The following is a 17764-nucleotide window of genomic DNA, read 5'->3' on the forward strand; positions in this document are numbered from 1 at the left end:
AAACTTTATCATCTCTATGCTCCTCGGATCTAGATCCCTTCACCAAGCAGTTTGTTTGATCGCAGTTGGGCAGAAGCTTTGTGTTGATGCTGGAGCTGTGCAGGACCTTGACAAGCCCTCGAGACCCAATCTATGTTCTTCAAAAATCCAGGTCTGTTCCAAGTCTTCAATTGCTTTCCCGTAACATACCTTTGTGTAGATTTATTGTTTCGATTGTCCGAAGACTCCAATTTGAACATAATCACTCATCGCTGCTCTATTATTACAAAGATTATTTGAGAACCCTGTCATTAAAATTGCTTTGGGTCCCTACCTCTGACCACCAAAGACTTAGGAGGACCGTCATTATGACCTCTCTCTGTTGAGAGATGGTTACCGGTTCCTCTTACTTCTACTTGATCTCTCTCAGCTGCGCCCTCAACTACCCCAATTGCTACCCTACATTACTTGTTCTGAGACCGGATGCCCAACTTGAGTCCTTCAACCACCCTCCTCCTTGCTAATGAGCCGATCAAACCATTGTGTCTCTCGGCTATGGAAATACTCTCAACGTTCCAATGTCATCTTGATACGGACCATCAACCACATCTCCACCTTGCCTGTGAATGTGGTGTCGATGCATCATGATGCTCTCAACACTACAGGATTGGGACGTTGAGAGTATTTCCATGATTATGATCCATGGCTTAAAACACTGACAGGATTGTCACACCTCATGATGCTCTCAACATCAATATGATAAACATCACTAAGCTCACGCCCAACAACTACATAACATGGAGTCTTCAAGTTCACTCCCTACTCGATGGGCATGATCTAGCTAACTATGTCCATGGCTCCACCTCCATACCAGCTTTGACTGTCACCGCCAATAATGAGACGACACCAATTCCAGACTACACCAAATGGCGCAGACAAGACAAGTTGATCTACAACGGTCTTATCGGCACGCTATCTCCATCCATTCAACATGTTTTCACCAAGACCACGACTGCAACAGAACTGTGGACCAGGCTTGCTGCCACATATGCCAATCCCAGTTGGGGATACATTCAACAACTTCGCCTCCAACTTAAGCAATATCCCAAAGGTGACGAATCTGTGGATGATTATATGCAGGGTCTTACCACTCAATTTGATCAACTTGCTCTCATAGAAAAACCGCTTGAACGTGAAGAGAAAGTTGAGTTCATTATTGCTGGCTTACGTGAAGACTACCAGTCTGTTATTGACCAGATTGAAGGACGTGAAAAGCCTCCCTCCATCACCAAGGTTCATGAAAAAATTTTCACTAGCGAAGCAAAACTGATGATTTCTGCATCCTCTATCTCTACTTCAGTTCCAGCCTTCGCCAATGTTCCCTCATGTCAACACCAATCACACAACTTCAATGGTAAACAAACTCAGCGCCAGACTAAACCTTGGAATAGTACCAACCAGCAACAATATCAGTCTTCAAGACCTGACAACCGTAACTCTCGTGGATATCAAGGCAAGTGTCAGCTCTATGGTGTTTTTGGACATAATGTTAAACGTTGCAGTCAGCTACAACAATCCAATCCTGCATCTCAGCCTGGTCTACTCCTGTATCCTTTTCATCTTTGGCATCCGCGTGCAAAATTTGCAGCAGCTTATTTTAATCCATGGGTAATGGACATTGGCTCTACTCACCAACGATCTCTCCAATCCGTCACTTCATTAGCCATACAGTGGTGGTGATAATTTTATCATTGGCGATGGGACTGGTTTTCCCATCACTCACAATGGTTCTAGATTTCTACCCTCTCAGTCTCGTGCTCTATATCTAAACAATGTCTTGTGTGTTCCAAATATACAGAAAATGTCATATATGTAGATCACTTATGCAATGCTAATAAGGTTTCCGTTGAATTCTTCCCTGCTCACTTTCAAGTGAAGAACTTGAGATCTGGGGACTGATTACTCCAAGGCAAGACCATGGGTAACTTATACGAGTGGCCAGCCTCACCATCAACTCTCTCCTCTTTCTTTGCTTCCACCAAACCAATAATCACTAAGGCTGATTGACATTGTCGTCTTGGTCACCCATCTACTTCTATCACAAACACCGTTATTTCTCGTTTTTCTATACCCTGCAAACAATCTTTAACCTTAAACACTTTATGTTCTGATTAAACTGTCAATAAAGCTCACAAACTACCTTTCTTTCAAAACTCAATTGTCTCTTCTCGTCCCCTAGATTACATCTATATGGATCTCTGGAGCTCTCCTATTCTCTCTATTGACAATTAGAATCACTACCTTATCCCTTTTGACCATTACAACAGACACACCTCGTTATATCCTCTAAAACTCAAATCCCAAGTCCGTGAAGCCTTTCAAGCATTCAAACAGTTGTTGAAAATTGCTTCTCCACCAAAATAGGCATTCTCTACTCAGATAATGAAGACGCATTCGTTGCTTTTTGATTGTTTCTCTCCGCCGATGGCATATCTAATCTAACAACAACACCGCACACGCCTGAGCAAAAAGGCATCTCGAAAAGAAAACACATGCATGTGGTGGAAACTGGTCTCACCTTACTCACACATCAGTTATCCCTAAGACTTACTGGACATATGCACTTACAACCGCAACTTACCTCATCAATCGTCTCCCCACGTCTGTGCTTGGTATGGAAACTCCTTTCCAGAAACTCTTTGGCACAACTCCGAAATTCTTAAAGCTTCGCGATTTTGGGTGTCTTTGCTTCCCCTGACTACACCCTTACACAAACAACAAGCTCGAAGATCGTTCAACTCCGTGTGTCTTCATTGGATACTCTTGCATATACATCTCCCATCATGTGAAATTTGATGAGAGAGTTTTCCCTTCCCTTCAATCAACATCTTCTTCAGCCAAATCTTCTTCAATCCCAGAACTCGCCTCATCACATTTCCATCTGTCACCTCCACCTTCGCCTCAGCCGCCACTGGTGTTGCCAACGACACCGTGATCCATGAGCTCAACTTCTCACCAGGTCGGGGAAACTTTGACAACGACACCAGCCTTGGACAAGCACAAGACAATCTCTGCTCCAGCGACCTATACTCATTCTGCCTCTGCAACATCAGGCCTACATTGGCCCATTCTCACGCAACTCCACCAAACAGCCCAAGTTCACATGTCCAACTACACCAGCCTCTCCTTCAAGCGATGTTTCGTCTGTTCCAGTGACATCCTTTGTATCTCCATCATCGAGTCTTTCTCATGATTCACCTACAAATCCAGCTTCACCTGAACATCCTGCTCCGCCAGTCAATAACCATCTCATGATCACACGATGGAAAAACAACATCAACAAACCTAATCCATGATACAACTATGTTGCTGCTCTCTCCAAGCTTATTCCAGGTGAACCTCAAACCGTGAAACAAGCTCTTCAAGATGAACGATGGCCCCGTCGAATAGATGATGACATATTTTTCACCAAACAAAATAATTTCGAATAGTTTGTTTTTATTGGTAAAATTTTCTTCTTAGTTTTTTTTATTAACCTTTTGCTTGACACATCATCGTTCTTGAATAAGGCTCGAAGGTAATTTGTTTCTTGTCTAATTGAAGCAACTATATAAAAATATTCCTAGATATTACCACATGTTTTTGTCGTCGTTTCTTTGAATTTTGTTTCGTTTCTCAATTTCATAATGCATACTATGCAATCTTTGACTTTGAAGTGTGAACAAAGTTTCTCATGCATAATAACTAAGGTTTTTGGAATTAACACATGGTGTTATTATTATTTCTATTAATTTGCAGGACATGTAGCACAAAAAAAGATGAATTCCCAAATGCAAGATAACAACAGAGATTATATAATACAAGATCTGCTAAAACGAAAGTGTTGTTATCGTCGAATGATAGTACGTCTTACAAGAAAATGGAAAGCAAAAAATTTTAAAAAAAAACAATGAGCTCATTGGAATAAATTTTCTCATAAAATAGGAAAAAGATGAAGGAAAATATACCGAAAATTATTAATTACAGAAAATGTAAATACTCACTTCTATATAAACATAGATCGTCTCATATTATCCATCTAACAAAATAATTTATTCAAAATTATTGCTTTCAAATTTGTTCTATTGGTCAAACTTTTTAACGGGAAGACAAATTTTTCTTATTTTTTTAAACAAAAAATATATTGCTACTTTCTACTTTTTTTCAGTTTGGAATAGCTGAATAGGAAGATCAATATATGAATCTTCTTTTTCTAATACTGTATTTTAAAATTTATTGTAATAGTTTTAGATTGTTTTATTTAATTTATATTTTCATCTTTGAATTATTTGAGGTTCATATATTATTGTGCTTATAATTTTCTATTATTTCATTAATTATGTCAATTTTTTTTTTCTAATTTATCAACCTTGATTGGTTGGTCACAAACCTTTTTTTGTGTGCAAACAGAATTGTTACCATTCGTTCAATCTCAAAAGAAGATAAAGAGGAGAAGGTTATCAACCTAATGGTTGGATAAAATAGGCTAATCAAACACAAGCATACAACAAACATAGATAGATTGGAAAAACATAAATCGTTGTTGATATATCCATAGGAGCTTGGAGACAGAGGCTACATCATGGTGTGTCAAAAAAACTTTCATGAAATACATTGGGAAATTTAACATTTGTTAATATTAAAAGATTTTGTGACGCTGGAAAAGGGTCTATAGTTTTATTGGTTGCTGGAGCAAGCCACTTTGGGATAGCTAGAAGACGTAAACATGTTCTCTCCATACAGGAGAAGGGCATAGCCGAGTTCTCTCTATGGTGTAGGAGGTTGGACACAAGGTTATCTCCCCAAGAAAGGAAGACGAAGTGAAGGTTCTCTCCATGATGGAGGAGGTTGGATGCAAGGTTCTCTGCATAAGGAAGGAGAGTAGAACCTAGGTTCCCTCCATGTTTAGTCATACACTATTGTGCTGTAATTTATTTTTTGAGCCAACAATTTTAGTGATTAAATAAACTATGCAAAAGTGAATATAAAGAGACATATAATAGTTGACTTAATTTGTTCATATATATTTTTTCAAGGTGGTGGTAAATAATGTATTTGTAATATAAAATATACCTAGGTGTAAAAAATACACTTTTAATAATAACATATATAAAATGTTTGTATATAGATATAAATCAGTGTATTATAGGAAAAAAAATTATAAATAATGTACAATAAATTTTAATAATTTTTTACTAAATTTAATTTTATTTATAAAACTTTAAACCCGCACCTCGGACGGATCTTTATCTATTGATTTATAAAATCAAGGTGTTATCCATATGAAGCCGATACGAAACCGATACTTAAACGAACTGAACTGAAATCAAACTGAATAAATGATAAAACTCAAACAAATAATAAACTCTTCTACCCAAACTATCTGAATCCAAAAAATACGAAGTCCGAATTCCCATGGTATATTGCTTTTATTAATAGCTTCGATTAGTAAAGCATGACTATTGCTTATCATAGAAAATAAAGAAGATAAAAACTAACATGGCAGACAATCGTATTAAGTAGTGTTTAAATTAAACAAAGACTAAAAGTGTTTAAATTAAACAAAGACTAACCGACTTATAGATTTATCAGCGTCGATCAATGTAACAAGTAGCATTGGTATAACTAAAGTATATAAAGGAAAAACTATATTGGTCCATTGTTTACACGAAACCAAAGAGCAATTACCCAAACACTAATTTGTCTTCTCTCCACCTTTGCACCGCCATGGCTTATTATAAGTTGGGAGGTCACATACATCATTTATCCATCGTTGAGCTTCGTGATGGTTTGGAATGCGATGCTTGCGATCGATCGTATGGTGATGCCTATTCTTGCCCTTTGTATAGTTAAAAGAAGAGTATGTTATTAAAAATGTCCGAAATCATCACTCTATATACAAACATTGCCATCCAACGTTAGAAGAAGGAAAGTCCAATTACCCGACCCAATACATACCAGATCCGCGCGTTTATACAAAACGCGGGTTAAAATATGACCCGATACATAATTTTCTATTGACCTCATATAACTTTTTCTAAAGAGACAACGTTTTGATACATTCTGTGGAGAGGAGCTCTCTCAACTTACTTCGATCCTCTATAGTCTATATATTACACATTAATCTCCATTTTGTTTACTTTGATGACCACTTGATTTTTCACTTTGTTAATCACTTAACAAAGCAATTTCAAAGAGTTTGTTAATCACTACCGTGGTCTAGATGAGTAAATGCAAAGAAAACATAATGAGGAACTCAAATAGATGTCGTATTAATGTTATTGACCCAAAGTCAAAGAGACAGGTTCGTGTCTATGGCTCGTATAGTGTTTGTGTAGATGAGTCTTTTGATAGGGTATCACTTACTGCTAATGATGTGAGCATCGGACCAGAGACGCGGCCAGGAACACTCGCATCAGCCCGGACACCGACGGAACATTTGTATCACCCGTGGGACAACTCGGACCCAACATGCCGAGGATCACTCCCGGTGCAACCACGCGGAGCAAGAGCTCATCCAGAACTTCCAAGCAAAGGATCAACCACTTCGTCCAAGCCTTCGACCAAGAAGACCAAGAGATCGACTCGGCCAACGCAACCATCGGCGAGACCATCCGTACGACCTTCGTCCTTACCCAAAGATGAGGGCGCCAAAGATGGTAGGATCATGACTCGAACTCTTTTTCCTTACTTCGGGTTTTTCCCATGAGGTTTACCGGAGAAGGTTTTAACGAGGCGAAGAGTCCTACCGCACAACGCCACATTTAACCCAAGGACGCATGCAACGCCGTGTTTAACATCGGTTATGTGGCAATCCGCACTCGACCTAATGAAGCCGCCTTTCTTTCTGTCTTTTTCCTTTAAACTTTGCGTTTTGAACATATCTAGAGTCTTCCATTGTGAACGTTGGAATAGTGTGACGTGTGTGGCCTTGTTTAAACCACATAAAGGGCGACGTGTTCACCGTCTGTGGAGACGCGTCAAGGGCAAACGTGTGAGGACTATAACGACTTCGCGTGTCCCTAGTCCCCTCTAAACCCTTACACTATTTAAGCTCCCAACGCAACTAGCTTATACTCTTTAGATTTAAATTAAATCATAATTTTCCAAATAGTGAATCTTTGCTTCTTGTCTCAAACCTCTTTCTCGCAACAAAGTCCGGGACTTGGCTTGAAAGTAACCCTAGAAGGATCGATCTGGGATCACTCTTCTTCTAGTCAGTGTACGACGCTCACCACCACTCGTGTACACGGCCGGTTCAATCCATACCACCGTCACCGCATGATGTCCGATTCAGATTATTAGTTCTGTTCCACTTCGACTCCCCGTTTCTCTAGTGAACCAAGGTCGAGATTCTTACTTGGTTCGCTTGCCGCCGTCCGTACTCCATCTGTCTACTACCGCGTCCAGCCGTCCGTACAATCGATTTCACACCCCTTTCTGTTCTATTATGTATTCTACTCGTCCATTCCCCCTCAAATCTCGTCTACATAACCCATCCTCACTTTAATCTCATCCCACCTCACTTTGTCCGAGCAAAGCACCCGCATTTCCGTCCGTCCAACGATCTAGAACTTCATCCGAGCCTTTAGGCCGTCCGGCATTCACGTCAGCTGGTATCAGAGCTAAAAGGTTCTACCAAATGTTGTATCTTTCTGAAACTCTAGATCTTTTCTTTTCTTTCGTTTAAGCTTTTCGTTTTTGAGTTTCTTGTGGTTCCTTAGTTCGTCCTTAGAGTCGCATAGGTCCCTTAGCTTTCATTTTATGCATAGCATCCTTTTTGGATTGTTTGTTCTATCGTTGCTCTATTTGTTTCTGGGTTTTGTTCGTCGATGTTCCTGCCTGGGTCTTGTTAGATCCGTAAAGTAGCGACTTTTTTCCGTTCATGCTGTGGTACCAAAAGTTTTTACTTTTTGTGTGTGTGATTGCTTTTAGGCGCGTGTAGTTGCTTTTTGTTAGTCATAGGTTGTACGTATGCCTTGCTGTCCTCAATCATTGACTGCTCAGATAATATCTTATCTGCCAGCTTTAGACGCGTTATACTCAAGAATATTCGTTTTTGTTTTCACGAGGTACGTGAATCACTCGACCAGCGTATCACGTAAGGACAAGGTCCACGTCATCGTTTGAGAACCATCTCCCGAACGTGATATCAACCGTCGTGACCCGAAGTCTGTGCGAGACATCAGCTATTCAAGTTTTCCGAACACGACCCCAAACACTGTTCCACTGTCAGTCTGTACGACCACCATCCGTACCACGGAAGCTATGGACGCACAACGGCCACTGGAGATCCCGTTACCACCATCGGAGATTGGTGCCACCTTAACGGTCCTTCGTAACGGCATAGAAAATCTAGCCAAACGACTGTCCATCTTGAACTCGCCAACCCTCCGAGAGAAGATCCACCGCCCGTACGACGACGACGACAAGAACTGGCATAGAGTGACCAGTCCGACGACGAGTATGAGCCGCGACGGAGGCAACGTTACCGATGCGATGATCGGTACGAAGAGGCTCCACGTCTGCCCAAACAAGAACACAAGATGACGGCTCCGAATTTTGCCGGCAAGTCCGACCCCGAGGCGTACCTCGATTGGGAGAGCCGGATGGACCACATCTTTTCTTGCTACAACTACACATATGTACGCAAGATTTCTTATGTCGTGGCACAATTTACCGACTATGCACTCACATGGTGGGATCGTCTTGTTACGGACGAACGCCGCAACCATGACCAACCTCTTACTACTTGGGAAGCCATGAAGGCCGTTATGAGGCGACGCTACGTCCCGCCGCTCTACCTTCGCTAGCTCCAAAAGAAATTTAGAAGACTCACCCAAGGCACACGGTCCGTTGAAGAATACTATGAGGAGTTCGAGCACTTAAGCAACCGGCTCCAAGTAGAGGATACCAAGGAATCCCTCATGGCTCAATTTCTCGATGGTCTACAAGACCGGATAGCGTGCAAGGTCGAGCGTCAACCATACCAAGGATTTGAGGAACTATTGCATCTTTTAATGCAAATCGAGACCCAAATCAAGAAGAAACTCGCAGCCGCAAGCCGGACCCAAACCCAAGGAGTTCTAACTGGTCGCCAAACGCATCACCATCCAACCGGCCACAAGAGTAGCCTAAAGTGGCCATTGTCGATTTGCGGTTTAAGCCCAAGGAGCCGACCAGGCACAACCGACAAGATCCTTTCTAGATGACCAATGATGTGGGGAGCCGGGACATCATTTGTTACAAATGCCAAGGCTGAGGCCATTATGCCCGCGACTGTCCGAACGCCCGCACATGATCATCATCGAGTCCAGAGAGCTCGAGTCCAAAAGAGAAACGACCGAGGAACAGGACCTAGATGTAGCGGACATGGAGGAGGCCCTATCCAAACCTGACGTTGGGGAATTTCTGATGATCAGACACATCCTCAATACTAGTCAAGAGCCGGATGACTCCAACCAGTGCGACAACATCTTTCACACGCGATGCACGGTGAGCGGGAAGGTATGTGGGTTGATCATTGACGGAGGCTCCTGCACAAATGTAGCGACCTCCACCATGGTCAAGAAACTTTCTTTGCCAACCACATGCCACCCCAAGCCCTATAAGCTTAAGTGGTTGGACGATAAGACCGTGATACGCGTCAAGGACCAAGTCCTCGTCCCCTTTAGTGTTGGACCGTACAAGGACCAAGTCCTATGTGATGTAGTACCGATGCAAGCTAGCCACCTCTTGTTAGGAAGACCATGGCAGTTTTATAAGGGAACGTCACATTGCAGCCGCACCAACCAGTATACGTTTGTACACGATAACAAACATATAAGTTTAAAACCCTTAACTCCAACACAAGTTAGGGAAATGAAAATGAAGTTTGTCTAAGGATTCGGACCCTAAAATGAACTTCCTAATTCAATCAAGTGACTTTAGAAAGTTCATTAGGGACTCCAACCAAGTGTTATTGATGGTTTTTAGAGATTTTTTGGTAAAGGAACAGGCGGCATAGAGGACACACTTCCAGACGTCATCAAGGACGTGCTTAGGAGATACTCGGACATGTTCCCAGATGAACTGCCCGAAGGTTTACCACCACTCAGGGGCATCGAGCACCAGATCAACTTGGTTTTTCGAGCACTACGGCCCAACCGTCCCGTGTACCGAGTGAACCCAGACGAAGCCAAGGATTTAGAGCGACAAGTGTCGGAACTCATGTCCCAAGGCTATTTCCGATAAAGCCTTAGCCCATGTTTCGTCCTCGTCCTGCTTGTCCTGAAGAAAGACGGATCATGGCGCATGTGCGTCGACTACCAGGCCGTAAACAATATCACGATCAAGTACCGGCACCCGATTCCGCGACAGGACGACATGTTGGACGAGCTGAGCAGTTCAATCATTTTCTCATAGATCGACCTGTAATACCCCTCACCAAGACTAAGTCCCGGACGGAGCAACGTTCACCACAGCTGGCCAACTAAAACCCATTCTTCTGTCAAGGAAGGACATTTTTGGCTCGGACATTCAAAGGGCCAATGCAAGAGGGATTTGAGGCACACCTAAGGACCAAGAAGGAAATGTTATACCAAGATTGATTCTCCGTCAAATGGGAAGAGGGTATGGAAAGCCAGGCTATTGACAATGTCTCTAAGTTGGTCGAGGAACCAATAGGTAAGATCTTAGGACTAGACTTACCTAGGAAACCTTAGTTGGTCTAGGGAATTAGGAAGGGTCAAGGAAAATGGACTGAGGCAGGATGGTACGGGTTAAGGCAATGGTTGGCCATTGTAGGACCAGCGGACATAGGTTGCGTTAGGCGATTCAGACAGAGGCGGTACATGCTAACGCGGCTCACAATCAATGATCTAGACGATGGCAGTACTCGTTAACACGGATTGTCAATAGTAGCCCATACAATGGTGACACTGGCCTGTACAGGTTGGCTATCGGTGATGCAGACAGTGGTACCTCCGGTCGATGCGGGTTGCCATGGGTAATTTGCACGAATAAAAGAGTGGTCCAGTACGTATCATTTCCTTAAGCTAGTATGTGGGTAGTTACCCTTACGTACCACCCGTCAGTTTGGTACCCGGGGGCCGGACACGGCCGTACCGGTACGCTAACGAACGGACGATCGTGATACAAGGGCGTTAACTAAGGAAATGGACGGCCAGGATCTTAGCAAAGGTGGTGCTTATCCATTTATCTTCCATCCTTATCCGTTAGGCCATGGAACTTATCCGGTTTGCTCGTCCTTATCGGTCCGACATGTGTCGCCACCGGAGCCGCGAAGAGTGTCCGCCATGTGTCGCGCCAAGGACCGCCGAGTGCCACCTTCTGCTTGGGGTAACCGACCTTGGGAGGCTATCCGAAAAACCACCTTAGAAAACGTTAGTTTTAGGCCTGCGATAAGTTCCATGGCCTAACCACCTTCTGCTTAGAGCTGCGAAGCGCTGGAAAAATTAAGGTGAGTTTCTCGATCGCGTGTGAGTAACACGTGGGTAAGTTAGTTTAATTTTATTATTTATTTAATTGAGGTTAGCCTTAATTACTTGTTTAGTTTAGGATTAAGGTAGTTAAGAGAGATTAGGGTAGTTAAGTAGGATAAGTTAATTAATCATGGTTAAGGTTGTTAATCATGATTAAGTTAGGATAATTAGGATTAAGTTAGGTAATTAAGATTAGGTTATGTTAATTAGGATTAAGCCTAGTTAATTAGGATTAAGTTAGTTAAGTGAGATTAAGTTGAGGATTAGTCCTTAAGCTGGAACTGCGTAGTGTTTAACATTAGGATTAGAATTGTTTAGTGGTGATTAATGCCTGGTTAGGAGTGCTTAGTAGTTAGGCTCTAAGTTAGAACGGTGTAGGATTCATTAGTACTTAAGTATGGAACTCCTTGGTTATTGTGGTGTGATTGATTGGTACGCGTTTGTTTGTGTGACTTGGTACTCTTGCTTGTTCTATTGCATGTTGTGTGATTCTGGGGTGCATCATTTTAGGTACCATCTGCATTGCTCCATTAGTGCATGTTTGTATTGCATTATTGTCATGTTGCATGTGTACTAGGTCTGATATAGCGTCGCGATGGTATAGCCGTGATGCTGTACGATTAGTCGCATTACTGTTATGCTGTACGATTAGTCGCATTACTGTCATACTGCTATATTATTGTTTGCTGCATGTTAGTTAGCATCATTCAGGTAGTTGCATTAGCCGAATCATGAGGATCCTGCCGTCTGCTGTGCGTTGCATGTAACTCCGTAACGTTATGGCTTACGAAGGTTCGGAGCGGGTCATGCCCGGCCGGACGCTACATGACGATGTAATATGAAGGAATGTATCCTTTAGACTTTGTGTCTAGAGGTGGGAGACATTGCCTTGGGATATCATGGATTCGTAGAAGGCCTTACTTAGGATAGACGTATGCATATTCATTATTTCTGCTGCATACTTAATTCGAGTCTTCATGCATTGCTTTCGTTATGCTTGTTGCATTGGGTCATTGCTTGTTGTTGGGTTCGTATTGCTTGTTGCTTGGGGGTAGGTAGTCGGGGTAGGATTTCCTTAGATATCGGCCTCACTAAGTAATGCTAGATTACTTAATTCTACTCCATTTTTCCTGGAATCCTTAGCCGAAAGATCTCTGTAGTAAGCATGGTGACCTAGGTGAATCAATATAGGTTTTACAGCTTTTGTAAATTCCTACTATGTATACTATGTATGGTTTTAAAAAAGGATCTGAAAGCTATATAAACGTTTTGGTAATGATTTGCGTGTATACTATATATATGTAAGACTCGAATTTTCCAAAAGCTAAATGGTTATTTCCAACTGATATTAAGTCTTGTCCGGACTTAACACAACTCTCGCTCGCGGTACAGGTTGCAAAGCCTTAGGCCATGTTCGGGAGGTCGGGCACTCGCGGTTGGACGACTAGGGTGATTGGATTTGTTCCGAAAGCCTTGGTTGGCCGACTACGAGGGTCCTACGTAGCGCTTTCGATTTGTTATTATTTTTAGGACGGGTAGGGGGTGTTACACGACCTCAAAAGTGGTTACTACCAAGTGAGGATGAAGGAAGGAGACGAATGGAAAACTGCTTTCAAAACCAAGCAAGGTTTGTACGAATTGTTGGTTATGCCATTCGGTTTGTCTAATGCACCTTCTACCTTCATGCGATTGATGAACCATGTTTTGAGATGCTTTATCAACAAGTTTGTTGCGGTTTATTTCGATGACATCCTCGTTTACAGTTCTTGTCTGTCCGATCATGTCGAACATCTAGGGCATGTTTTAAACACCCTCCGCAAAGAGCAATTGTACGCTAACTTGAAAAATTGTGTCTTTGCGGCTAATGAACTTGTCTTCTTAGGTTTTGTTGTCAGTGAACAGGGACTAAAGGTGGACGGCGAGAAGATCCGAGCCATCGAAGAATGGCCCACGCCCACCAGCATCTCCCAAGTTCGATCGTTCCACGGGCAAGCCAGTTTCTACCGACGGTTCATGAGAGATTTTAGCACGGTCGCCGCCCCCTTACTGCGGTGATCAAGAAGAACCAGGATTTCAAGTGGGGAACCAAACAAGAACGAGCTTTTCTGGAACTCAAGAAGTGTCTTAATCAAGCTCCCCTCCTTGTCCTACCCGATTTCAACAAGACCTTCGAGGTGGAGTGCGACGCATCCGGCGTTGGCATTGAAGCCGTTCTCACGCAAGGCGGTAAACCCTCAACCTTCCCACTTATGACAAGGAGCTATACGCGCTGGTCCGTGCCATGGATACTCGGCAGCATTTGCGCGACTAAACAAATCTTAAGAAGATGCATGCCAAATGGCTGGAGTTCATCGAATCCTTCCCATACCTTATCAAGTATAAGAAAGGAAAGGAAAATGTCGTAGCCGATGCCCTTTCCCGAAGACACACCTTGATCACCACCATGAACGCCAAAGTATTGGGATTCGCGAGCATGAAGGACGTGTACGCCGATGATGCTGAGTTTGGGGAATGTTTCAAGAACTTTGGCAAAGGCAACTATGCGGAGTTCTATGTGTATGAGGCTACTTATTCAGAGGTCGGCATCTTTGCATCCCAACCGGCTCTATTCGCGACCTATTGATCCGAGAAGCGCATAGTGGTCGTTTGACCGGACATTTTGGCGTGGCTAAAACTTTAGCCATGGTACAAGAGCACTTCTTCTGGCCAAAGATGCGGAGAATGGTCGAGCACTTCTTCCAGCCTCCAAATCCACCACTCATCCTCACGGACTCTACACCCCGTTACTGGTCCCGACAGGTCCTTGGGTTGACTTTTCCATGGACTTCATCTTCGGATTGCCACCGTTATATCGGAAGGACACCATCATGGTAGTGGTAGATCCATGACGCGGTGCACATTGTCGATCAGTTCTTTAGCCACATAGTGCGCCTCCACGGCCTGCCGCAGACGATCATATCCGATCGAGAGGATAAACGAAATATATGCTCGTTATGCCAATAAAAGACGCAAGCCAATGCTCTTCCAACCTGGCGATTGGGTGTGGCTACACCTTCGGCTGGAGCGGTTTACCCAGAAAAGGAAGGACAAGCTCAGCCTGCGCGGCGACGGACCCTTTTGGATCGTCGAGAAGATCAACAACAACGCCTATCGACTTGAGCTGCCCGGTGAGTATAACACATCAACATCGTTTAATGCAGGTGACGACGAAGATGTTTTGGGGACAAAACCTACGCAATAGGGAGAGAATGATGTGATCACCTGACCGAAGACGCGGCCAGGAACACTCGCACCAGACCCAGACACCGACGGAACATTTGTATTACCCGCAGGACAACTCGGAGCCAGCATGCCGAGGATCACTCCCGGTGCAACCACGCGGAGCAAGATCTCATCCAGAACTTCCAAGCAAAGGATCAACCACTTCGTCCAAGCCTTCATCCAAGAAAATCAAGAGATCGACTCGGCCAAGGCAACCATCGGCGAGACCGTTCGTACGACCTTCTTCCTTACCCAAGGATGAGGGCGCCAAAGACGGTAGGATCATGACTCGTACTCTTTTTCCTTACTTCGGATTTTTCCCATGAGGTTTAGCGGAGAAGGTTTTAACGAGGCGACAGGTCCTACCGCACAACGCCGCGTTTAACCCAAGGACGCATGAAACGCCGTGTTTAACATCGGTGACATGGCAATCCACACTCGGACTAAGGATGCGGCCTTTCTTTCTGTCTTTTTCCTTTTAAACTTTGCGTTTTGAACTTATCTAGAGTCTTCCCTTGTGAACGTTGGAATAGTGTGACGTGTGTGACCTTGTTTAAACCACATAGAGGGCGACATTTTCACCGTCTGTGGAGACGCGTCAAGGGCAAACGTCTGTCTCCTCTAAACCCTTACACTATTTAAGCTTCCCACGCCACTAGCTTATACTCCTTAGACTTGAATGAAATCATAATTTTCGAAAGAGTGAATCTTTGATTCTTGTCTCAACCCTCTTTCTCGCAACAAAGTCTGTGGCTTGGCTTGAAAGAAACCCTAGAAGGATCGATCTGGGATCGCTCTTCTTCTAGTCGGCGCACGACGTCCGATTCAGATCGTTAGTTGTGTTCCACTTCGACTCCATGTTTATCTAGTGAACCAAGGTCAAGATTCTTTCTTGGTTCGCTAGCTGCCGTCCGTACTTCCCGGTCCGTCTGTCCGCTACCGCGTCCAGTCGTCCGTACAATCGATTTCACACCCTTTCCGTTCTATTTCGTATTCTACTCCTCCATTCCCCCTCAAATCTCATCTCCATAACCCATCCTCACTCTAATCTCATCCCACCTCACTTTGTCCAAGCAAAGCACCCGCCTTTCCGTCCGTCCAACGATCTAGAACTCCGTCCGTGCCTTTAGGCCGTCCGGCGTTCACGTCAGCTAGAATCTCAATTAGTTAGTATGACTTAATAGTTGGAATCTGCTTTTTCTTTTTCTCCCATTGATAAAGAAGTATCATTACATTCCTTGGCCATAATAACCATAAACAAAAAAAATTGTGCATAATGATTAATTTTTTCATGTCTATTGCTAATTTTCATTGTCGACTTTCTTAAAAGTCAACAAGGCTACAATGAACAATATGCTCCGTGTTGAGCCTTGTGTCACTTATATGGGTAGAAATAATACATCTCATCTCTAAACCATTAAATCATAGGTTATGAATATGAAAATGTCATCTATATACACCTCCATTGTTCTGCCGAGTTGCTAGGCAAACATTTTGTTCATCAACCGCTAATATGGTGCGCCAGCATTCTTCAAGTCAAAGGAAATGACCTTATAGCAATTATTTTCTCGGTCAGTGATAATGAGGTCTTCTCTCGATCGCCTGTGTGCATGAGGATCTGATTGTACCCAAAAAAGGCATCCATGACTGTCAGAAGTTTATTGCAGGCGGTTGCTTCGACGAGTTGGTCGATTCTGGGCAACGGGAAGCTGTCCTTTGGGCAAGCTTTATTCACGTCGGTGAAATCGATGCAGCCCCTCCATTTTCCATTCTTCTTTATGACGACCACTAGGTTGGCCAGCCAGTCTAAGTACTTTACTTCAATAATGGATCCAGGTCCGAGCAGTTTTTCGACTTCGTCATCTAATGCACGCGATAGTTCCGGGCCTAGTATTCGCCTTTTCTGCTTAACGGGGTTATGCGTATGATCGGCATTAAGCTCATGCGTTGTGACTATTCGGTTGATCCCTTTCATATCGTTCACTAACCATGTGAAGGTTACGACGTAGGTTTTTAGAAAAAGATTAGCTCGTTGTGCATCGGACTCATTGATATTTACTTCTTCTATTGCGGCGACACCTTGTTGAATAGCGGTCGGCATTCCATCGGTTGGTGAAGGACTATTGACGTCGACCTTGCTCTGTGGTTGCTATAATTTCTTCGTCGAATGGATCTTATGCTTGATGAGGAAGCATTGCAGTGCGACCTGCTGGTTACCTCAAAGTGTGTACACACCTTTTGGAGTTGGGAACTTCACACATTGTTGGTACGTCGACGGGATTGCGTTCATCTTATGGACCCAAGGAGCTACAAGAATGACGTTATAGATCGTCGGTTTATCGATGATAGCAAACCAATAGTATCATGTTGTACCGCCGACAAAAATTGGTAGGTCGATCATACCAATGGACATGATGAAATCTCCATCGAATTCTGTTAACGAGTGACAGTCTGGCTTGATGTCGCACTCGCTGACCTCCATTTGTGCTATGACGTTCGTGAAGATAACATTTACCAAGCTTCCAGTATCGACCAGGATTCTCGTGAACTGGCTCTCGCTAATAAGGAGCTCAATGACTAACGGTCACTATGTGGATGATCCAATTCTTCTAGGTCGCTGTTGTCAAAGAATATCGACGTGATCGGAGTTGCGACCCTTGACGGCGAAGATCTTTTCATCTCGGCTTTCTTAGTGTAGTCCTTTATCGACCTGATTGAGTCGCTACATCCCATTAATCCTCCCCATTATCATGTTGATCCGTCTTGTTGGCGTTGGAGGGTGTTTTTCGGGCTGTCGTTCTGAGCAAGGCCATTTCTCATGAGTACCCCCGTTAATCAATTCCTGCTCGTTGTTACTTTGGTGGTCGAGCTGCTGCTGGTCCTTAATAAACTTTCAGGCGATGTTTTCAGCTTGTTGGGTGTCATTCCACCCTCCAGACCTTTCCGACTTGCTCATGTCCGACTCGACGGCTATTGCGCCCTTTTTATACTTCGCCATCAGG

At 43.5% G+C, this 17764-nt stretch overlaps 1 protein-coding gene across 1 annotated transcript; it reads left to right on the top strand.

Moving 5' to 3' along the window:
* On the top strand, positions 736–1719 carry LOC104720580. The gene has a single exon (XM_010438469.1). It carries the CDS (start codon positions 736–738, stop codon positions 1717–1719), a length of 984 nt encoding a protein of 327 aa, XP_010436771.1.

Source organism: Camelina sativa, chromosome 10 (assembly GCF_000633955.1).
Source record: "Camelina sativa cultivar DH55 chromosome 10, Cs, whole genome shotgun sequence".
In the NCBI taxonomy this organism is placed as follows: domain Eukaryota; kingdom Viridiplantae; phylum Streptophyta; class Magnoliopsida; order Brassicales; family Brassicaceae; genus Camelina; species Camelina sativa.